This window comes from Cimex lectularius, unplaced genomic scaffold (assembly GCF_000648675.2).
Source record: "Cimex lectularius strain Harlan isolate CLEC.00 unplaced genomic scaffold, Clec_2.1 scaffold221, whole genome shotgun sequence".
Lineage (NCBI taxonomy): Eukaryota > Metazoa > Arthropoda > Insecta > Hemiptera > Cimicidae > Cimex > Cimex lectularius.
The window spans coordinates 240,426-265,193 of record NW_019392775.1 but is presented as its reverse complement, the minus strand read 5'-3'; the positions used below and the strand labels follow the sequence as shown (position 1 = coordinate 265,193).

General features: G+C 32.7%; 1 protein-coding gene across 1 annotated transcript in view; it reads right to left on the bottom strand.

The window, feature by feature from the left end:
• The window catches only part of LOC106663269 (hemicentin-1-like), a 242,533-nt gene that overhangs the window by 7,911 nt on the left and 209,854 nt on the right, over positions 1-24,768 (bottom strand). Inside the window, exons 12-13 of the mRNA XM_024227612.1 lie at positions 14,727-14,954; positions 1,149-1,300 (exon numbers count right to left, since the gene is read on the bottom strand). Of these exons, the coding sequence (XP_024083380.1) occupies positions 1,149-1,300; positions 14,727-14,954 (380 nt within the window). The remainder of the gene's footprint in view (positions 1-1,148; positions 1,301-14,726; positions 14,955-24,768) is intronic.

Genomic DNA, 24,768 nt, shown 5'->3' with positions numbered 1-24,768 from the left:
ATTTTTGCTAATTATATAAGGATTTTTTCGAAACAGAACGTTACAATTATTTTAGTTAAGTTCCCTTTTTTCATAGTTAAAAAAATGTTTTTGTGAGAAAATCGCGGGATTGAGAGAGTCTAGTTTGACAACACTCTTTCACTTTTTGGACTGGCTTTTGGTTTATCTCCTTCTGTGACTTCTCCTTTCTTATACTAATCCTTATCAACTGGAGGCAACGCATCTTCCTGTCGCACTCTCGAGGAAACCTATTTTTCGGTTTCAAATTCAACCCCATAGTTTTGCTTTTTTCCAGTCCATTCTAGAGCATGCATTTCAGCGTGTTTTTTCAAAGCGTCATTTTTTTTTCTATTTCCTTTCCAAAGTTTCTTTCGTGTGCTGTGTGAAATGCCGATAAGAAAAACCTTTGGCAAAAGGAAGTTCCATGACAAAGTCAATGAGAAGCCCGCTCTGACGTCAGCTCACGTTTCAAATGTATGATTTTTCTACATTTTTCCGTTTATGGCCATTATTTTTACAATATTTCGCCAATACACTCAACTTTGAGAGGCATTTAAACTACTAAGTCCAGAACCTCTACACTTTGTGACTCATTCTCAAATGAATGATTCGTTTCAAGAGGTTCATTATCCCTAAGAAGTTAAACTACTTTGGGGAACTGAGCTGTCCTGAAGAAACCTTGTGTTGCTAATTATGGACATGAAGTGTCTTATTGAGGTCATTCAAAACGCAATAAGAGGAAGAGTAAGGTTACAAGGAGGGTGTATTTTAATGGATTGTGTATAAATAACATTTTGGTCTGAAATTAGACAAGCATCTTTAAAATAACGTGATTTGAATGTGTGGTTTGATTCCTAACGATTATTACTGATTATATTATAATGTTTTTTTTAAATAATTATGTCATTTATTATGTAATTTTCAAAATAATGACACCATACAGGTTAGGGAACTCTGGACAAAATTTATTTTTACTTGATGCAAATTTATTTCAGTATGTGCTAATGAACTAAATATTTTAAAAAAATATCGAGTTCATATATAATCGCCCATAAGGTTTTAAATAATAAAAGCTTAAAACGAGATAAATGATGATTTTTGCAATAAATGAATTCACTGAAGCGGAATTCCAGGGAAATAAAACTTACGTTATTGTGGTTGTATCTCATGGGGTCAGCATTGTGTTCGTTTTCTCGCAGTGTTTTTCCTTCCTCGTCTTCCGCGTCGAGTTCGTCCTTCCTTTTCCTTCTTTGTGGAGGTGTTTTGTACATCTTCATGAAACTCTTGAGACGTGGCCTTTCTGAAACGCAAATATCAAAATTAATCGGACTTTACATTATTTAAACGACGTGATGGAACGCTATTAGCGTAAAACTTAATATTTGAATAGGCCTTAGAGCCATTAAAAAGCAGGATTTTCTAGGAAAAACTAACTTGAGTTCTATGTCATATAAACATGAACTGGGCTTCAAGGATGTCAAGAATTGCCCACAAAGGTGTGTGTCATGTGGGGAGGCATATCGTGCCTGTCAGTCTTTTTCATTTCTTCAAACTTCTAATTCTTACAATGCGAAGCTTCTAAACTTATTATTATCAAGAAGTAAACATTGCTGAAAGTTCTTATATCAGACAAGCAAATCAAGTATAAAACAAAGTCCACAATTTAAAATATTCTTAACGTAGAAATATTATCTAATATCATTAAATTCACCATTTTTCGTGGTCCGCTTGACCAAATAATAACATTCAATTAATTAAGGGTTTAAGTTGAGATAAAAAAGTCAGTGTCAAATGTGACATTTGAAAAATAACAAAATGGAGGGAAAATTCAAAAGGTGGGGTTAAGATGGGAAGTTAGTGCCGGAGGGGATCGAAGTCACGATAGCTCAAGTGGTAGAGTAGCGGCGTATCAAGCCGAAGGTCGTGGGTTCGAATCCCGCTCGTGACACTGACTTTTTTTGTCTCAACTTAAAACCTTAATTAATTGAATGTTATTAATTGGTCAAGCGGACCACGAAAAATAGTGAATTTAATGAATTGAAATGAAATACACTTCACTAAAGCTCTCCGTGGCCATTTCATTTGTCGCCGAGAATCCAATCCGATTACACGACATTTGAAAAATGGCAAAAAGGAGGGAAAATTCGAGAGGCGAGGTTGAGATTGGAGGTTAGTATCGGAGTGGATCGAAGTCACGATAGCTCAAGTGGTAGAGTAGCGGCGTATCAAGCCGAAGGTCGTGGGTTCGAATCCCGCTCGTACACTGACCGTTTTATCTCAACTTAAAACCTTAATTAATTGAATTACCTAATATAATGAATAACTATCTCTGTCTAACATTATCATATAAAATAATTTTTGAATTAATAAAAAAAAATGATTATTTTCCAAACAACCTTCGTCAAAACCGTCGGCCGCCAACTCATAAATCTATTCACGGACATTATGTTAATTTAAGCTGATTAAAAAAAAAGTCGGCGAAGTCGGAATACCAAGTTCTATTCTTTTGGACAAGGCAGTAGTTGGAACACAAATGAACTAATTTTGTGCACTTAACGAGAATTAGGTAATATGTTAAATCGTGCTTTATAAACATAAAACTGAAATTCAAGGAACTGAAAAACGTAATATAATATCCTTGAGGATAAATACTTATTAACTGATTTTAACACACGCAAAAAATAATTTATCTTGTATTTTTTTTCAAAAATATTAATGTCACTCCATAATATTGAACTGAGTAGTGCGATTTGCACGATATGGACTTTGGTCTAAAGTAATCTTGTAAGTTTCAATATCACTTGCACGTAGTTACCAGTCAAAATACTTTTTTTAACATAAGCATAGTACCATCAAGATATTTGGAAACTAGATAATTGATTATTTAAAATTTACTCTTTTGTATCTCGTCGGTTCCTTTTAAATTCATATGTTGGCCGAAATATCTGACTAAGAAATTAATTTCTGTTCATTTCAAAAATGAAAGTAATGATGTTGGAACTCCCACACAAACACTGCCCGAGTAGGTGCTAGATGTGTGCCACCTAATTGAAGGGTGCAATTCTTTGGTTCTATATAGAGAGCGTGTAGGAATGCCAGTCGATATGATAATTATGCTTGAGCACAGCAGCGACCTGCGTCCCCTGTTCTGATCCTTAAAAGAAACTGGTTGGTTTTATTGTATGTAGTAATGATAGTTTTGTGTTCCTAGCGTGAGTTGAAAGGGAATGCATTTATTGATGTGAATGTGTAGAATGAATTGCCTTCGTTATATAACAAATGAGAATATCGTATATTCCACTACCCTAACATAGTGAATCGTATGTAAATAAGTAAGAATATATTTAAGGGGCAGTGAGAGTGTGAATAAGTTTGGATTTAGGTACTGATTGCGTTTGGAGCTGAAATTACCTAGCTGTTGATAGCTCTTGGAGCCCAAACTCGGCAGCTGGACGGACAGGACCGAGGTCTGACCCCGAACTGCCAAGACCCGGGCCAGTTAATTTAATTCTCGAGACTTCCCGGTAATTTATTGTTAATTACGAAACCTTGAATTGCTGGTGGACTACGAGAAGTAATAGGATCAACTCGGTACATGCGGAGATTTGAGCTTATATAAATCAGTAATCATTAATCTACCCATCAAATAACCTCGACCTTTCAAATTACGATTTTCCATACGTAATTTATGGTGAAGGGATACATTTTAAATTGATACTGGGTTTTGAAAAGTTTAATGCTTCCGAAGTTTCATCGTGATACAAATTGATTCAGAGAAAATAAGGATTTAGCTTTTAAAAAAGGGTAAAAGTAAAACAGAAAAAGAAATTGATGAGCGGTTTATTGTTTGAAAATTTTACCTCTACTCAATTTTTTAACACTATAATCGAGTTATTAATATTTAACAGATTGCATATTATACTAATTGTTCGCAGGACATCCACAAAAATGGTATTCAGGGCGAGCAGTGCTCAAAAAGAGTTTTAAAGTATTTCCAGTCGATTTCCAAAACTCTTTGTTTTGTAATTAGTAGTGTCGAGGCGAGCGTTGTTTTGCCCGGGCAGTCTTCGTTTTCTCAAGTTTGTAAGGTTCGTTTTAAAGGGCGAGCTTGAAACTGTTTTTGTCCGTTTGCCCCTCATCACAGCTTGCCGCAGATTTCCAACTATTTTAAGTTGCATGACGGCAAAAGCTCGCTTTACTCTTCTTCGCATTTAAAGTCAAGGCGCGTTTTTATTTAAACGAATAAATATTCTTAAATAGGCCCAAAGGAAAATAAACTTTCCTGTTTGACACAAACGTGACAAGGCAATTGAGGTTAAAATAAAGCAGATTTGATTATTATTATTCAATGATTTATACGATATATATTGAGGTTGTGATTATAGTTTTGTTGACACAAAGGGTCTAAACAAACTATTGGACTACCTAGTTTAAATTTTTTACAATGTTGAGTGGGTTTTGAGAAAACCGGGATGACCCTTGTAAATTAACAAAAATATAATTAAAACCACATCTGAAATAATGTCCTAGGACGGTTAACACCTAAACATTACATGAATATCAATTCGAACTCCTATATAAAGCATAAATAAGTATAAGAAAAAATACATAAATATAAGAATAAGTTGAAATAATACTGATTAATTAAATGTAATTTTTTTATCAAGCCTAATTTGATTAAAGTCAGTCAAACAATATTAGTCAAATATATAGTTTTTTCCCGTAAACATGTCAAACTAAACTTTTAAAGCCAAAGTAACTATTTTTAATTTGAAATTACCCTTTTTTGCATTAAATTCATTTCGAATTTGAAATTACTATTTTTAAAATTTGAAATGCCCCCTCTTTAACGTCAAATTAATCACTTTTTAAATGTCAAATCATCCTTTTTGACTTCAAAATAACCTTTTTGTAAATTTTAAATGTACCCTTTTTAACTTAACAAATTAACCTTTTCCATCCATGCTAATCCATACATGTATTTAGTAGCCATAATTGACCTATTAATTATTTTAAAGAATTATACTTTTTATCTAAGATCTTGGTTGAGATGAAAAAGTTGTCCCCCCACCTTCGGCTCAATACGCCGTTGCTCTAACGACTTAACAGATTTCCCGTGTCGCGATAGCTCAAGAGGTTTGAGCAGCGGCGTATTGAGCCGAAAGTGGTGGGTTCGAATCCCTCTCGTGACACTAACTTTTTCATCTCACCATATTTTCAAACATCGTGTAACCAGGATTCGATTCTTGGCGATTTATTAGAGGTGGTTAAAGCAGCGGCGTTTTATGAGCCAATTATTTTATTTTAAAAAAATCTTAAAAGAATAGTCGTTTTTATTTTCATGTTATATATTTTTATTTTAATGTTAATTGTGTAATTAATTTTGAAATAATCATCTAAGAGCCCAATTATTAATTATCTTTTCAAATGCAAGAATTTTACTTATACTTTACGGCGTTACATTTCATATCGTTTCCTAGGTTTTTTTCGATGTTTTAAATAAAGTGTTAATTTGAAATTAAAAAAAGTTAGTTTGTACAATAGTTTAAAACGGTTAATTTGAATTTAAAAAGAGTTAATTTGAACTTAAAAAGATTTAACAGATGTGAAAAAAAGTTTAATTTGACGAAGAAATGTTATATTTGGTCTTCTGTAATCATCAAGCTGTTGCTTTTTTTCTGTGTTGGTTTGTGTGTACTTTAATTATCTTATTATAAATTACTTATATGATATATCTATACTTTTCTAAAGATACCGACTCTGTAGTTTTTATGCTACCCGCTGTTTTAACGTTTTAAAGAAACGCCACTGGACGAAAAATGCTACTGAAATATCCACTATCGTCGATACAATCTGGAATATTTCTGTAATCATACCGCAACTAGTTTAAATGTTAATAGGAATGAACGGTTCGTGTAACAAGCAAGATAATTTGAGAAGGGTGAAGGAAGGAGGGATATAACATCTGGCGACAAACCACAGATTCTTAAATAAACCTCGTGAAAATTAATCACTGCCAGACGGCAATATTTGCTTATTAAAAGAGTACGTGTGTAAACTTCGTCTAACAAGTTGGTATTGACGCCAAATACGCTTCCAAAACCGGTATTCTGGTTTTATAATGATCATTTGTTAATGGTATTCCTGTAAGGGGGAGCCAAGATAATATTGAGGCCAAATTGACTATATGTGTGTTCTTTTTTCTATGTAATAGAGTAGATGTGTATAGCTTTTTTTTCCTTTATGATCACTCAATAATTGTGTTATTTTTTATTGAAGATATTTGTGTATATATGTGTCGTTTACAATTTGTTTTTACAAATGGATTTTTTTGTCTTTCTCCTTCTTTTGTATTGTTGTATAATTTGTCAGAATCAGCATATTAAAAACCGAAGGTCAAACTGTAGTTTATTACTAAAATGACAGAAGAAAATGACAATAGCTCAGCTTTCGTGAGCTTTGAGAAAAAAATATAAAAAATTTACAATTTAGCCATTTTCCAAAGTTGGTGTCGTTTTGTGTCGCGTTTTCTTTCCAGTTTCTGTTCAAACGTTATTGAACTAATTTACGAATATTCCTGCATCAAATGGACTCATCCTACGCAATACTAGAGGAAGGCTGTTTTGGTTCGCTCTAATTAAGAAATTGAACTCTGGAGAGAGATTTCGCATGTAATAAGGTCGAAAAAAGGGATTAAATGAGACCCCGTAAGGCGGAGAAATGAAGGCAAGAAATGAAATAATATTCGAGAGCATGTAGGTGTGTAAATGAAGTCGGTAGTATGTTGTTTGAGGTAGCGGCGAGGGTAGTCAAGTTGAAGGATTTAAGATGAAAGGAAGATCAAAAAGATGTGGTAAAGGAAAAAAGACTCCTGCTGACACGTTTTTATTGACACTTTTTTTACTCTTTGAATCAGTTAAAATTCAAGTGGCAATTAATTTATATCGTGATAATCCTGGATAAAATCAGGAAGGAATATTAAACGGGATAGGTCAGGCTGAATACTGTCGAATCCATCTGATGATTCTCAGCTAGTTGGACAATCCTCATAACAGTTAAGGATGTGTTATGCATTTAATACTTATTAACGCCCATCGAAATCTCATGCAACCTTTTGTTCGTAAAGGGAACATAGTTATTCGTTCTGGGTTCGCGGAAATAAAATTTGGTTATAATGAAATGGAAAATTGAACCAGAAATCAAATCTGACCTTTTGAAGATCAAAGCATTTTTTATAAGGGGAATGGAGATTTTCAATAAACGTTCCTTAGATGTTAAAAAAACTTGCGAACTTTGAGCGTCCCTAAAACGTAAAAAATATTTGATTGATCAGAATACAAGTTTTATTGCATTTTTGAGTCTAATTGTGACAATTCTAGACAATTATAATGATTTTGGTTAATTTCTGTACATATTTACACTTGTGAAAATAGAAATCACTTTTTTTTCAGCTAATATTTCAGAAGAAAAATGCTGCTTTTCCGATATGCGGTGACATCGGTTAAGCCAGAATATAATTTGCCAAATCTATAAAAAAAAAATTAAATCATGGTGCAAGCTGCAATATATGTTGTATTTTCCCATTATTTTATTACCTATTTGGCATTGTCATGTAAACAATGACCTCACTTTAAAAACCAATACCTGATGTTTGGATGGCCAACTTTTGTATGAGCGTTTTGGTTTTCTTTTACAGTTTCTCAAGTAATTCTTCTGATAAATTAAAAATAAATAGCACATAAAGCAAATTTAAGAAAACATATTTCCCCAAATTTTGGGAACCATTCTTTCTTTTCATAAATAAATTTTTACATTTTTCGAACGTATCGTTCTCAGCCATCACTCATTATTTCATATTTACCCGGCTTGGACTTCCAGTAAAGTCTAAACAGTCCCCTTAAGGAAACAAGTTGTTCGTCAACTTTCGAATCAAAGTCCCATTTTCGGTCAGGAGACCATCAACCATGAACCCTTTTCGGCATAGCTACCAAATTGCAAAAACATTGGTCCATCTGACAAGGAAACCTCGGTTAATTGAGGACGTATTCCAGGATAAGGGCATGCGAATAGGTTCATAGGTTCATCAAATAAGGTCAATATGATTAAACATAGGACGAGACTGGAATGATAGTATGACTGCTAAGTTGATTGTCTGCTGTTAAGTTGATTTTCAAATAGGGTCCTGTTTTCAGATATGCACCTATCCGCCCTGAATCCTTTTGCGGCATACCAAATACCGAAACTGTACATCCATTTTAAATGGGTTATAAATAAGTCCTCAGTTCAATGAGAATGTATTCCAGGAATGAGACATACGAATGGGTTCATTAAACCTAGAACATCTTAGTATGATTCTGAATCCATCGGCATACACTGACAGGCAAAAAATCCCACCCAATTGATTTTTTTCATTTTCTCGATAAAACGAAATTCTGCCCTTAATTTGTCTCATTATTTTTACCAATAAATATTTGTTTATGCTATGTTTTAAATTGTGAATATCAATTAGAGGTAAACACAGTTAATCCTTATTCCAAAACAAGGATAAAGGATTTTTCAATGTTTACTTTTTACGGTATTTAAAATGTTTATTCAGTCTCATTTGAAATCTGAAGCAATAAACTGTTTAGTTTTCATCTTTGTTTTCTTGATTTAAATTGTAAAACTTAAAAATGAAGATTATTATTCAGAAATCGTGAGATGCGGTCTGGTGTGATAGGTATCAGAAAAACATTTTCTTTATCGTGCCAACGTTTCGATGTTTATTGAGATCATCTTCAGGGCCCTGAACATGATCTCAATAAAGATCGAAACGTTGACACGATAAAGAAAATGTTTTTCTGATACCTATCACACAAGACCGCATCTCACGATTTCTGAATAATTATCTACTAACGGTCACTAATCACCACACATTAAAAATGAAGTTTAAACCAGTATGGACTGATGGCTTTTTGCCCCGTAAGAGGACCAGAATTGACCAGAACTTAAAGAGTTTCACGGATCCCATTTGCTCGAGAACTCAGCCACTGGTCTTTAGACGATTGGTCAGCTGTACTTATACAGATCAGTGTACGTCTGCTCTACGAGTCCCAAATGGGCGTGAAAGAGTGTGGAGAACGGGAAATGAAAGGTACGAAGCTTCTAATTTTTTCTAGAGCCAACCTTTTCAACGTAGCTCAGTGATGGTGTGGGCGGGAATTTCAATTGAGAATCGCACACAGTAGGTTGTTGTTCGTGGAGGGTCTTTGACGGCCAATCGCTATGTGGATAAAATTTTGGAACATCAGCCTATCCTCGATGAAATCAGCGACAATCCTATTCTAATGCACGATAATGCCCGTCCACATGTCGCTCGCATTGTACAAACGTACCTTCAACATCATAACATCAGGGTCTTAGCCTGGCCAACACATTCTCCAGACTTGAACCCATCGAACATTTATGGATAACCTCAAGAGACGAATAAGAGCACGTCCATGACTTCCTGATACACTACACGATCTTGAAAGGTCTTTTCGTGAAGAATGGGCTACCCCCAGCAAAGAGACATTTCTAGACTGGTAAAAGTATTCCGAGGAATCTTCGAGATGTAATTAAGGCAAGAGGAGAAAATATGCGATGTTGAAATGTTAATTAAAAATCTAAAACCAAATTAAAACAAATTGTATCTGTCTGTCTTTTTTTAATTTTTCATTTTAACTTTTTAGACAAAGACTCTATTATTAAACGTTAAATATATAAAAATATATACAAATGAAGTTATATTACAAGTGGGTGGAATTTTTGCCTGACACTTGTCAGTATATGTATAGTGTGGAACATGTCTTTTACTTTTGGAAGAAGAAAAACCAAGGCCTGAATAATTTACGCTAGAGCTATTAACAAACCTTCGGAATGTAATAAAAAGCCTGCTTAACGAAGAGTTCTAGGTAATAATGGAGATGCACAATCGCGGTGCGCCAGATCGTAAAAAGGGCCGCCTCTGTACTTAGTGAATTTTTGACAGTTTTGGTTGAATATATCGCGTACGTCCGCCAACAAACCAATCATTTTGTACGCGTTCGTGGAAAAATATAATAAGTAGAAAGTCCTTCATCGTAGAATCTCCAAGGACGACTTCGGTTATTAATTGTCGAATAAAGAATAAAAAAACAGGAAAACTATTTGGTTCTTATTATGCAGTATTATTTTGAAAAGTTTTTGGACACAAGCTGTTTGATCTCTTCGCAGTAGGTTGTCTAGTAAAGGAATAATCGCAAACATTTTGGGCATGCCCGAGCCAAGGAAGGCTGTAATTAAGAACTGTGTTACAAACATTTTTCAATTAAATGTTATGCCAAATTAATCAATGTTTACCGTTATGATAAATATCCAGAAAGCGTTCGATACATTATGGCACAAATATTTTGATATTAATCGATTATTTGTCCATGTTAAATGTTGCAAAGAAACTATTGGGACGATAAAAATAAAAAGAGCTAATTGAGTTTCATTATAAATAGTTTATGTTATGGGATCTATTACTAAATATATTTAAAAATATATATTTTACATTACGAATTTTAAGTTCATTAGCGTTTATGTTTTATTGAAGTCGGAGCAGTAATTCAGGGGTGTTCCAAAACATTTTCAATCCAATTAAATGTCAGTATGTACTTAATCTTTTCGCTTATATAATCGATAAATGTGATAAATTTATTTAAGTTTAAGTTCATAAATTTCTCAAGGCGTTCAACCGTGTAAAGCAATTTATTTATTTTCTCAGTAGTAGGCTAAGCCCAGTATAGACTTTAATGCCAGTTTTAAATAAAGCTCTGTTGTAATTATTTCACTCGATTCTCACTACATAAAAATACCATTTACGAAATCTTTATTGGTGTAAACGAGTCAATGTTAGTGTTTTCATAAATTTCCCTTCGACGAAATGTCAAATGTGCCGTTTTTTTTATCGTAGTAACAAATTTATTTTTAGTTGTCCTTTAGTTAACAAAACAACGGTTTTTTAAAAATATGTGATAATAAAATAAATATTTTAATTATATAAGTAGATACTAATCAAACTTTATTATTTATATAGATAAAATTTTCAGTTTTATGTTAATTTATTTAGGCTTATTGTTATAGAACTTCTAATTAAGCTTAATTATTCGTTGATGCTTGATTAATCCGATTGAAAATTTAGTTGATTATTTTAAAATGGTTCTATTATTTTGCAACTCTTCTGAGAAATTAATAAATACGCTCAACACAACATGTACATTTTTTTGTAAAACCCATTCTCATTTCTCCCTTTGAAAGTGAAACAAAAAAGTGGGTACCACGTGCAGCATCAACTCACCCCTACATTTAAAGAAAGCTAAAGCACCACACAATGGTAATTACGTTTGTTCTACTATAAAAATCATTACCAAGGAATGTTTTGTGTTTGTGTAAATTCCATAAGGCGAGGGAAAATTCAATTTAGAGTTTTACTTTTATTTCCAGTTCATACGTAATAATTTCATGTGTTACATTGTTTTACAACACAAACCTGTCTCTATTTGAACATGCGCGAACCGCGATCAATTCTAAGCGTAAAATTTAATGTGAAAATCTTTTTGATGAATACTTATAAACCCATTGTGAATTTTGGACAGTTCGAAATATGAACAAACATGAATCAATATACTGTTTAAAATACCAAGTAAAGCGCTTAGTTCGTGTTCTATTGATTATTAGTTATCTTTTAAAGAAGATATTTATTTAATTATAAAATACACTCAAAAACAAAAATTTGATCCTTGTACTGATTTTTTTTCTATAACAAGAAGGTACAGAGATTAACAGTTTCCTTAAAACGTAAACACAACATTAGTAACTTTTGTTTTCCCTTTATAAAATGTTACTAATCCATTTGCCTGCCAATAAAACAATGTCCATTATTTGGATTAAAAATAAAGAAAATCAGTTCAATTTGATCCATTCCAGAGGGATCCTTTCGAGTGAGTTAATTTTTTCCTCTGGTGTAAAAAATATTTTTCTTAAAAGATTATGTTAAGTCGGGAAAATCTCGCCTGCTGGGTCTAACGAAGGACGTAGGTAGCGTCCGTAATATAGCCCAAGTCCTGGGTGAGAGAGCCACCGGAAGTTTCGATCGAAGAGAAGAATGGTCGACCGCGATGTACGGCGGCTAGAGAAGATCTTTTATTGCACTTATGCGCCATTGAACCGTCATTTAACGGCCTCCATGATAGGTAGTCAACTCCAAACGGTCCGTAATGTAAGGGTGAGCTCCAAAACAGTCATCAGAAGGCTTCGTGAGAATAGGTTAGACATCCCGCAACCGGTTCTCTACTCGTCAGTGGCATTGAGAAGGCGAATTAAGGCGACTATTCGCAAATCAGTATCTCCCTTGAACAATTGGAACTGTTCTCTTCACAAATGGGTGCCGGTTTGGTTTAAGATGACGAGGACGTGGAGAACGTTGTTCTTCGTGTGCCATGCGTGAGCCACAGCCTTTCCAGACAGTCAGTTATGGTATGGGGTGGAATCAGCATACATGCCCGTACCGAACTGATTATCATACAGGATGGAACTTTGCCTGCATTGAGGTACATTGAGCATGGTTTTCTGGAATCTGTGTTCGATGTATTAGGGACTACTTCGTACTAATGCACGATAATTGCTCGATCGGAAATTGTCACTCATTCGGAGAGATAAGGATTACTTAATAAAATGAATACGAAATTCGAGATAATTTTCATAGATTTTCATGATGCCTATAAAACTTAAGGCCCTCCGCGAGGCCAAAGGAAGTACAACGTGTTATTAAGAGTAAAAGTTGGTAATAAATGGTTAGAAAAATTGTAATCTTTCACTGTTTTGGTGTGATTTTTCTTTCAAACCAATATAATTAAATAAGTTTTATTAAAAATCTTGAATTTTTGATACCGTTTAGTTTGGTTTAAGTTAAAATAAGTATGTTGTAATTAATATACCGATAAAAATACATACAATCTGAATTAAACAGCAAAATATTAGTGTCCAGGTTTCTTGTCTTTGTGTGAATTTAGCCCGGCAGTTCTCATGACCTGTCTCCTCCTGTAACTCTGTTTGTTTACCTTTAAAATGAATATTAGGATAGTTAATTTGCAGCAAAGTTAAACATCATATCACTCGTATCCATAAGTCCAATGTCGTGATTTTCTATTTTCTATTTGTATATTCCATTAAGAGATTCCATCGATATTTTGCCTATATAATTAACACATAGATAGATAAAAATAAATTTAAATACTAATCACATTCATCAAGCATCGATAGTCGCCAAAAGTATAATTTTTAACAACCCTTTTGTTATCAATATTTGGTAAAATAAGAGAATGAGTCCACTAGTTGGAAGAAATAACCAAGTACGTTTTACGCCTATTCAACAGTTAATGCAAACTCCTGGTAGTTGATTTATGCAACGAATAAATATGCTAAATTCATTAGATGATTCTAAATCTGTATGAAAAAACTATTGTAGATACGGACTACACAGATGCAAATGAAACTGAGTCATCTGCACGTGGTTATTTCTGTATTTTATATTTATTATAGACCTTCATGTTTAGTACTGCGATAAACAGAAATTTTTAAACACTATGTTAAAATCAACATCGTCTTTATCAATATTTTCTTCATCATTTTTTTATCCATTACACAATGACAACAATATTATTAGGATGCCATACAAATTTTATGCTAAAGGATGCCATACAAATTTTTTAACGCTGTGTACGCTTATACAACCAACGTCGATATTCTAAAATATCTCCCAATTGAAAGATAAATATGCGAACTGATTTTACTGCTAAAAAAACGAAAAAACTCTAAGTACAATGAGAAGTATTTACGTTTCTTCGCGAAAATAATCTCACAGCTGCTGTTGAGTCGATTCCACCATTTTTTTCATAAATATATCTGTGCAAATGTTATGTGAAGACAGATAAGAACGTATTGAAATGCTAATTACAATTGCTATTATGAAACGCTATTATTTTGTATCGATAGGTACCAGAAATATAATTTTTGTTTTAACACATTTATATCCATTTTTGTTATTATAATAGAAACAGTCCACTAGTTGGAAGAAATGACACAGTGAGCTTTATTCGTATTAAATTTTTATTCATTTTGAATAAACGGAAGTTCCTTGTGATGGTGTTTTGCCACGAATAAGTAAGTACGTTAGAATATTCTGAATAGGTCCAAACAAGAAAAAACTAAGTATGCACTGTACAGGTAGATTACAGCGGTTGGTATTTATGAATTGTATATTTACTATAATCCTTGTCCCAGTATTAGTGTAGCAATAAACTGGGTTCAAAATTTTTAACGCTGTGTACGCTTATACAACCATCGTCGATATTCTAAAATATCTCCCAATTGAAAGATAAATATGCGAACTGATTTTACTGCTAAAAAAACGAAATAAAACAAATATCAGACGTATCAAGTTATGATAAAAACGGGTAACGGATATTATGTTTAAATGTCTGTTCGAGTGAATGGTGAGGGGGGGAGTTCATATTACCGAACAGTACGCAAACATATGCTGATTTATGCGCATTTAATTTGCAGCTAGAATTCGCTTAAATAAATACACTCCGAAAACGTAACTTTAACTTCTTGCGATTTGATCAAAAACGTTTTAACGCGATGTAGCTAATAATGATGAGAAATGGGCAATTAATACTTGCCGTATTTGTTCGGTATCAGGTCTGGGTCCGATTCGTCCTGCGGTGACCGGGGTGGCTGCGGAGGGTTCAAAGCCTCTTCTGTTACAATTGGTATCTTTAGCCCTGGTCTCCGTGACCCTCTTCTCCTGTGCAAAGCGACGGCCACTCCGCAGGACACAGCGAGAAGCGCAGCAGCAGTAGCTGACAGCACGACAACCAGCGGGTTCAACGGTAAAGTTCCTAGAGGTCCTGAAACAAACAAATCAAAATTAAAACTTACATTCTTTAATAGAAATTATTTACCAATAAAACATAAATAAACTAAAATTTTTTATAACGTTATACATTTTTTGGCGTCTTCAGTACAAAATAAACAATAATAATTACTAATTGAGAGGAGTTACTTGATTTATTAACTTCATTAAATTTCCTAGACGATCTTTTTATGAATCTTTTAAGGAAATAATCGTAATGCGCGATAAAATCCACGGATAGAATTTATTGATGCAACCTTCTTATAAAGAGGATTTTGTTGTTGGGGTAACGACCCAGATTCATGTGAAATAAAACTGACCGAGCGGCACTATTAAGCGTAATCTGAAGGCTTTAAGCGTTGAAAGGGATAAAAAAAAGGAGTCGGAATAAAAAGAAGAAAAAACAATAATGAACTATGGTCTAAATTCACTAGGGATTTGGCAGCTTTGATTGTAGAATTATGTTAATTTATTGATTGGCAATAAGCGATCGTCTTAAGCTTTAGGGGTTGGGCTGGCGAGGAGACAATTAGGAACAAGTTTTATGAGTGTCATTTAAATGCAAAAGTCTTCTGGAAGAAAGGAGCGCTGACTAAGTAAGAGGACATCTGGCATTTCCCATCTCATTTCAATTCTATTAATGAACTCACCAATAGATGGCTAATTAGAAATAGATAGTAGACAGTATCGTTTACCTTAATTTAGAGAACAAAATCTAAGTAAATGGGCTTTCAATTCTTATTTTTTAAATTAAATAAATTATGTATTAGATATAAATTTGTCGCTATAAAAAATGTACTATTTATCTAGAAATCATAAATTACTCTTAAATCCTTGCATTGCATTTTAACTGATTGTGAGATAATGGGTTCTTTCTTTTAGACATTTCGATAGAAAATCGGACATAACATAATAATAATGGCATATTTTATATACACATGACATATATATATATATATATATATATATATATAATCAGGGATCAGGCTAGGGTTATAGTACGTACTTGTCATGTTGGACATGTTCTATTTTATGTAATTGGCATTAGAGCCTTAATATTATAATTGTAAGCAGGGCGTCCCGGGACCAGAGGTCAATACTTCAGAACGTTGTTCTACATATCAAATCAGATTAAAATTTCTTTATTGACTACAGTCTGATTCAATTGTATTCTAGATATTTCATTTTTCGTGTTAGTTCAACGTTTTAAAACTTTTCCTCAAAAACCCATTGTATCTCAAAAATAAAATCTGAACATTTGTATACATCAATGGAAAGAGCATAAAACATGCTTAAGTATTCATTTGGTTCGTATTATCACCTTAAACAAACAAGTGCAAAATCAGTTAGAACAAAAGTTTTTACAATTTTCAAAGTTCTTGCCTAAAAATTAAATAACATTTTCTTGGCTCTGTAAATACTGTTGTATAAAGCCTTACAAAAAAATTGCCCCAACTAATGAACTTTGAGCATATATATCTAATTTCTCAACGGACAGTTATAAACAGTGTTAAATTAACCTATATTTGCTAAAAAAAAATGGGTGATAAATGGTTTAAAAAAATATCTTTACGTTGTAGAATCTTCTATTAAAAAATAGCACAAAGTAAATAAAAGAAAACTCTTTGGGACAAAATTCAACATAAGAATTAACAAGCTAAGTTTTAACTCCGATGGACTTCTATACAGGGTGTCCCAGTTCCTTCTGACGAAACTCAGGGAATCGATTCTACTCTTTGTTTGGAGCAAAAAATGCTCAGGAGAAAATTTTCGTAAAGTTCTCCATTTTGAAGATATATATAGTCAATTTTGGTTTTTTCAACTTTTCACTACCTTACCACATAAAAACGCTTACAACTTCCAAAATGTTGAGACTACAACAAATCCAATTACACCATTTGAAAGAACGCTAAATTTGCTGTAAGATAATTATATTTGCAATAATCTTAATGACATAAAAGTTAGAAAATATCAGTTGGAACATGTCAAAATTACAAAATTTAAAATTTTGGTCATGATTGCACGTTCTACTGAGGTTGCAAAAAAATACCTACAACTTGTCAAATTTTACAAAAACTTCTTCATCTAATATGCTTTACGTTGATATATCCAGGTTTTTAAACAACGTTCTAGTAGAGTTGAAAAATAATAATTGAATGTTCGTAAACGTGAGCTAAGGTAAATTTGAAGGGGGGGGGTTGTAGAAATAAATCAATTAGAACTCGCTTTGTAAAATAAAAATGACACAAGGAAATGCTCAAAGTGTTTTCCCTCTTCTCGAATGCATAACTGACTTTCTGAATTTCTACCTCCCCCCTTCAAATCTACCTTAGCTCATGTTTTCGAACATTCAATTGTTATTTTTCAACTCCACTAGATCGTTATTTAAAAATCTGGATATATCAACGTAAACCATATAAGATGAAGAAGATTTTGTAAAATTTGACAAGTTGTAGTATTTTTTTGTAACATCAGTAGAACGTGCACTCATGACCAAAATTTTAAATTTTGTAATTTTGACATGTTCCAACTAATATTTTCTAACATTTTATGTCAATCAGATTATTGCAAAGATTTATCTTACAGCAAATTTAGCGTTCTTTCAAATGGTGTAATTGGATTTGTTTTAGTCTCAACATTTTGGAAGTTGTAAGCGTTTTCATGTGGTAAAAAACATGTGGTGAAAAGTTGAAAAAACCTAAATTGACGGATATCTTAAAAATAGAGAACTTTCCGAAAATTTTCTCCTGAGCATTTTGTGCTCCAAACGAAGAGTAGAATCGATTCCCTGAGTTTTGTCAGAAGTAACTGGGACACCCTGTATATGGGTACCTCTTAGAATGAAGTTCATTCCATTCCTGTCACAGCTATAGACACTTCATAAAAAGATTAACGGATTAAAAAGGATTAAAGAATCCTCTTCTCTTATGAGAGAAAAGAAGCCGGTAAACCCTCGTGAGCAGGAAAATTTGTCAGGAAACAATATCAGCCTTGTATGATGCGCGTCAGGAGCAAACTATACTATTGATAAAATAGGTGTACATTTGTACAAGCTTGTTATTTTTCTTATTAATTTTTTACAATAAACTATTTTTTTGTTTATTTCTGATTATTTTTTAATATTCACTCAGTAGAAAGGCGCTAAAAATATCACATTGATCTTGATCTTTATAAAATCGTAAACATTTATGTTATAACTGATTTTGTAATTTGTTTGTTTTTGCTTACAATAAAAAAATGAATCCTATAGGATTTTTTGTGCTATTTCTAGTCATGCAATCAAAGTAGATAGAGTGCTCGATATTTCCCGGGCGAGATTAAACAACCCCTTTCTTACACGCTAATAAATTACATTCATTCCAACACATACTACGTAAACACAACACCTGGTACAAACATAGAAGTCTGGTCACATATTATATAATAATCACCGGGTTATATATTAACATCATACTCCGTTAAAATCCAGAACCGTTTCAAACTATGCTCCAGCGTTTTCTAACTCAAAGGATAATTTAAAATCTCGTTTTTGAGAGTTTAAGAGGAGAAAGGGGAAGCGATGAAAATAATGGGTGTGGTCGCATTACATGACAGCCTATTTAAGGCAGGGTTGCAATAAAGAGTCATAACGGCCTTTACTCATCATTTATTAACCAAGACTGTTAAAAAACTGGGTGTTTATATCATTTAAGGCGAATTATTATGTAAGAGGGACTTTTAGCAAAGTGTTTATATAAAAGAGAAATTTTGAAAAGAGTTTTTTCTTTTTCATTTTTTTAAATAAACTTACTACAGTGCCAAAGATAATGAAAATTACGCAATGCTAAAAGATAGAAACGAGTCTTAATTTCCGTTCAATATTTTCATCCCTTCACCACCCTCCTCGGCCTGTTCGGACTGCTTCATCCGCCTCTTTTTATTCCTATAAATCAATCGGTAAACGGCCCCAGTGATGTTGTTATGGAAATTTCTGGAGGGCTGCCCCCACTAATGAGACCGCACAGTGTTTGCTGATGAACGGGGATTCAACAAAGCACGTCTAATAATAAACTAAATCCTGGAAAGTTTAATTGCTAAATTTCGTTAATGTTGCTTCAGAATGACGGTAATGGTCGAACCCCAAAACTTTTCGACTCATACGATTTTTAAAGGGAAAAGGAAATTTAGGTCTGTGGTTTAACTGATTACTTTGTCATTACTACAAATTTTTAAGACATTCCGCATTTGCCATTATATGAGAATGGTTAGGACGGAATCCTATGACCTGTCTGTGTATAATGACAGAAAAATAACTTTTTTAAATCCTTTTTAAAAAGATAGTTCCTACGCACAATAAGTTGTTTTGGAACGATCCGGATTTCGAGCCTTTTAGCTCATCATCAGATTGAAGGACTTCCACAACCACGTCTCTCGACATGAATTGCCAAAGTGAACCCGCTGATACCTCCACCAACGCGATGTTCCAATTAGCAGCTGATCTTTTTAATGGCGCTCAATTTGAACGTGCGAAACGCGGAAATTATAACACAAATAAATATTATACTAGTAAATACTTAATATTATTAAATTACTATAAAAATAATAACAATTAAAATAATTAGTTTAATTATTTGGATGTTTGATATTATTTATGTACATATTTAAAATGGGAGGTAGATCAAAATCTGTTATATTATTAATGCATTTATCACCATGTTCAATTTTACATTTTTTAATTTTAAATTTCTCAAACCAATCTAACTCTTCCCCTTTGTTGAAAGTATGTAACACTCTTGTATTTAGATTTGAATTGAAATGATGTTTTCATTTTTTCCCTTCAATTTATTTCTTCTGCAGCTTTTACTTCGTGTAACAAAAACCAAATAGAAGACATACTTCAGTTTGTAAGTTTATATTCAATATTATTGACAAATATACAACAAAGTGTAATTTCTCAATAAAATGATTTTGGCAGAGGCTTAAACGGGCTGGAATTGAAGGTTGTATTCAAATAAATTACGTAATTATTAATTATTTTGAATAATATTAATTTTTAATACAATTGAATCATCAATAAAACAATATAATTTTATTTCTTGTCAGTGCCTTGTGTATTTTCTTCTATATTTATAAAATAAACGTGTGACAGCTAGAGAGTGATTGGGTGCGAGTGAGAGTGTATGAGTGACAGAGTGAGTGAGTGAGTGAGAGAAAGAGAGAGAGTGAGAGAGGAGAGAGAGTGAGATAGAATGAGATAGATGATCATCAAGTTAATTTGTTTTTATGAAACCTGGCAAAAACCATTTTAAAATCGGTTCAGAGGTTCAGAAAAGTGTTACATAGCTCAAAACTTCGTCACCTTTGTTTATAAATAAATATTTATAATAACCTTCCAAAGTATTGGTATCTGCTCACGGGGCACCCTGTATACACAGAGATGAAAAATTGAACTCCTATGTATTTTAAACCAACTAAAATCAAGGTGAGGGTATGGAGTCTTTAGAAAGTTCTTCCATGTCTGATTTGTCTTCTTATTGTTTTACCGAACGTATTTTTATTGTATTAAATCAATTATAATAAATAATCTATAACCGTAACTACAAAAATATATAACAAGTTTATAAATGTGGTTTTAGTTCATTAGATTTTGGCAAGTTTATGTTGTTTAAACCATTTCGAAAATCATCCAGATTTGACAAATCTCAATTTCATTAATTTCCAAACTCATTCGGTATAACCACGCAAATTATATTAATAAAATCATATAAATAAAATTATATTAATAAAGGTATATTAATGTCAGCGTCATCAAACATTGACAGCTTCCGCTTACAACAGTGATTGATCATTGTTAACTCGTTAACGCCTTTGATAATTCTGCTTATTTGTTAATACATTGATGTTATTACATGTTGTTAAATCTAACAAACCGACAGGCATGACAATGTGTTTTGATAATGCTATTTTATTCAATAACTTCTCACGTTAACATCAATTCTGCTCAGCTCCGATTACAACAATACTGGATTAATTTGTTGATGATTTTTTTATATGTATTTTTTATAATTACATGGACAGAGAGAGATAGAGAGAGAAAGAGGGAGAGTGAGAGAGAGAGTGAGTGAGAGTGAGATAGATGATCATCAAGTTCATCGGTTTTTATGAGAACTGGTAAAAATCAATTGAAAATCGGTTCAGAGGTTTAGAAAAGCGTTATATAGTGCAAAAATACGCCATATTTGTTCATAAATAAACATGAATTTTTTTAATCTGTATTCAAGAAAATGCATAAGTTTTATCGTAAAATCATAACGGATATCGCGTTTACTCTCACAAGATTAGAGTTTTGTGAGGAAGATTATTCACGGGGCCGTGGTACTCTACATTCGGAGTAATATCCACCTCTAAGAAACTAGATTTAATTACAGATCTCCAGCTATAGCGTTCCACCGTTAAATGTACTTCATGAGATTTTTTTGATGGACAATATAAACTATTTATTTTATATATATTACCAGGTTGATTGAAACAGTAGAGGAAAAATGCTTCAAATTTTCCAAAAATTTTTTTAAAAGTTCCAGGTATCCACATATATAGAAATGCCGTAGCTATTATATAAATTGTTATTTTGCTGAAGCATTTTCTAAATTGATGAAACTTGTTATTCTAAATAAGGTAATTAGAATAAGTAACATTTCCTGTCGTACACGTAATAAACAGTTGTACCCTCGCGTCGGGCTTAAATAATACGTGTACAGAAGATTTATGTTTGGAAAGGAACAGTTTAGCTCCGTCGCGATGTCTAGTATTAATTACCAATATAGGACCGGATTGGAAAAGGAAAGATGCTGGTTTAGAGATTACAGCCAACTACAGAAGAATGGTATAATGGCTCTTGGGTTAATGATTCACCGCTAGCGTGCCTCGTAACACAACACGCCACACAAACCATTATAGAGGGAATTTTTCTCACGTAGTACATGATTTTTTTCGCTCAACGCACGCAGACTTGAATTGGTGGAAACACGCCACTATCGGACTCTGCGAAAAGAGATGCGAGACGCAAAGAGACGTTTCCCCTTTTGTCCGCCCCTTCCAAGATTGAATGAGACCCTTTTTGAAGAAGTCAATAACAGGGAGAAGAAGGCCAAGAAACCCGGATTAGAATAATCATCTTCCCGTGCTTGTTAGAGAGGAAAAACGATTTGATGTGAGGATTCTCATTTTGGAAGAGTCATTTGTCCGCACCGGCTCGACAAGTGTTTTTCTGTCATCGGCAGAAAAAAGTAAAACATATATTTTTGTCATGAGTATTGATACAAATTACAATTTTAAAAAGCTATCTCCCAAAACAAAATAAATTAAGTTATTTTTCTATTGTTTGTTGTGCGATCAACCAGGCTTCATACGATGTTGATTGGGATTCGGATTGTGGTCTTCAAACATACAATGTTATTATATCAACGCCCAAGCTTTCGACAAGTTTTATTGCCTTCTTCAGGGGATCTACAGAGACATAGGGACATAATCATTTAGACAGTTATAAATTGTATAAATAGTTAAAAATATCAGTTTTTGTTACTTACAGATACAAAGTCAAATCGTAAACACATTGCACATTCCACGATATGTATACAAACAAACTATATACATATATAATAAATAAATAAAAACCTCTTCTTAACAACCTCTTACATATATAGGCATTTTTTAAAACCAGTAACAATTACTTAATAAATAATATTCTTTTGGTACATAAATATCACNACATAGAATTACCAATGTATTAGATATTAAGATCTTGTTTTTAAAAATTGTGGGAAATGATTGTTATCATTAGGTGATAGTGTGGGGAACCTCCCACCTGATAACGTGATAAACACAATTTTCTAGTCAAACGCCTGTGATATTTATGTACGAAAAGAATATTATTTATTAAGTAATTGTTACTGGTTTTAAAAAATGCCTATATATGTAAGAGGTTGTTAAGAAGAGGTTTTTATTTATTTATTTATTTATTATATATGTATATAGTTTGTCTGTATACATATCGGGGAATGTGCAATGTGTTCACGATTTGACTTTGTATCTGTAAGTAACAAAAAACTAATATTTTATAACTATTTATACAATTTATTTTTCTATATTTATCAGTTTTTGCAATTTATTCTACCACTATTCAAAAATTCCAATTGAAATTTTATATATTTATTTTCCCACCTCTTATTATTTATTGCTGTGTACAACGAAAACTTGTAAAAGTCGAAGATTAACAACGAAATTTACTTCCGAACTTATGTTTGGCCCACTGATTCTTCTTACTAAATTTATAATTATAATAAAATTTATAAACTTTAAATGGATAAAGCATTTCGTGATTTGATAAAGCAAACACCACAAAAACGAAACGAGCTTGGAGAAAAAAAGTACCAATATTTGCTCAGAATGATGTATCGATGAAAAAGCATCGTTGAAAAATATCTTTATCGTTCAAAGTGTATGTTATCTAATTAAAACCCGAAATACTATTAAACATCCTCTGTTTATTCTTCTAAAAAATCCTAAATATATTAAATTATTATCTAACAAAAGACGTAAATAATAATTTTTGCTGATGTTGTTTGGTGCTGACCTTGAAATTTCAAATATCTCAGGTTTCTATATTTTATGGATTATTATCCAGCCAAACTTTTAACAATAATAATGAATTAACTTACAATAATTTGTTTACAAATTACAAGTGCTGTATATGCTGTAACAAAATAACCTAAGCCAGTTCACTATTAATTTTACAATTTTAGCTGGATAATCTTTATATATTAGAGGCAAAGGTAGGGAGAGAGTGAGAGAACATACCAAAAACGTAAGACAGAAATTAATAGAATGTATTTCGAGCGTGTATTTCCAGCGAGTTTTGAAAATTTCCTAGACTGTAATGTAAAGATTCTCGACTAGGATTCGAACCCACCCTTATCCGGATGTCGTGGGTTCGAGTCACCCTCGTGACACTAATTTTTATCTCACCCTTCTTTACATTACATTAAAAACTAGTTTAGTTTAATAACTATGATTATTAGAATGTATCTTCTAGCTTTGTTCAACTTTCAGATACGTCGCCATCAAAAACATTATAAAAAAATATATAATTTCCCCCCCCCCCACTGAACCTGTTGAAGGGATTGGTGAAATTCTTGAGAAAATCTATCTATTATCGAGATTTCTAAGATCTTAAGTGATACGACTTCGGTTTTATTAATATCTGAAGAGAGTTTGTTCTAATATTTATTTACCAACTGGTTTAGATCTTTGAATTTCTTCTCCACTCAAATCATAACTTGATTAGAATAGTAGAATATATTTATTTTTAAAAATATAACACATAGTATAATTTAAGGTTGTAAAAAGTCTTTAGTCTTCATCCAACGGATTGCCGAGCAACGATATCCGACTCGCGGTGGCAAAATAATGTGCAAGAATGTTGAAAAGAAACAAGACACGGTGAGGGAAAAAGACAAGCTCTTTGAAGTGAAGGAATACTCTCAAGAGGTTTAATACAGTCCTTCCTGTTTTTGATTTTGGTCACAATGATGTGGTCACGTAGATGCAAAAATCATAATGTTAAACCGTGATCGCAACACAATTTTATTATTGACTTTTTATAGTAGGTTTTGTCTCGTCATCTGTTTCTTGGAGGACATTTTGGGTAATGTACAAGTAATAATTGATAGTGAGAATTGATTGACTTTTAATATAATTAGTTATTACAACAGAATCGTCTGGAGAGTTAAATAATTTATTCCCGTGAATGGAGCGTTTAAAACCGCCCTAAT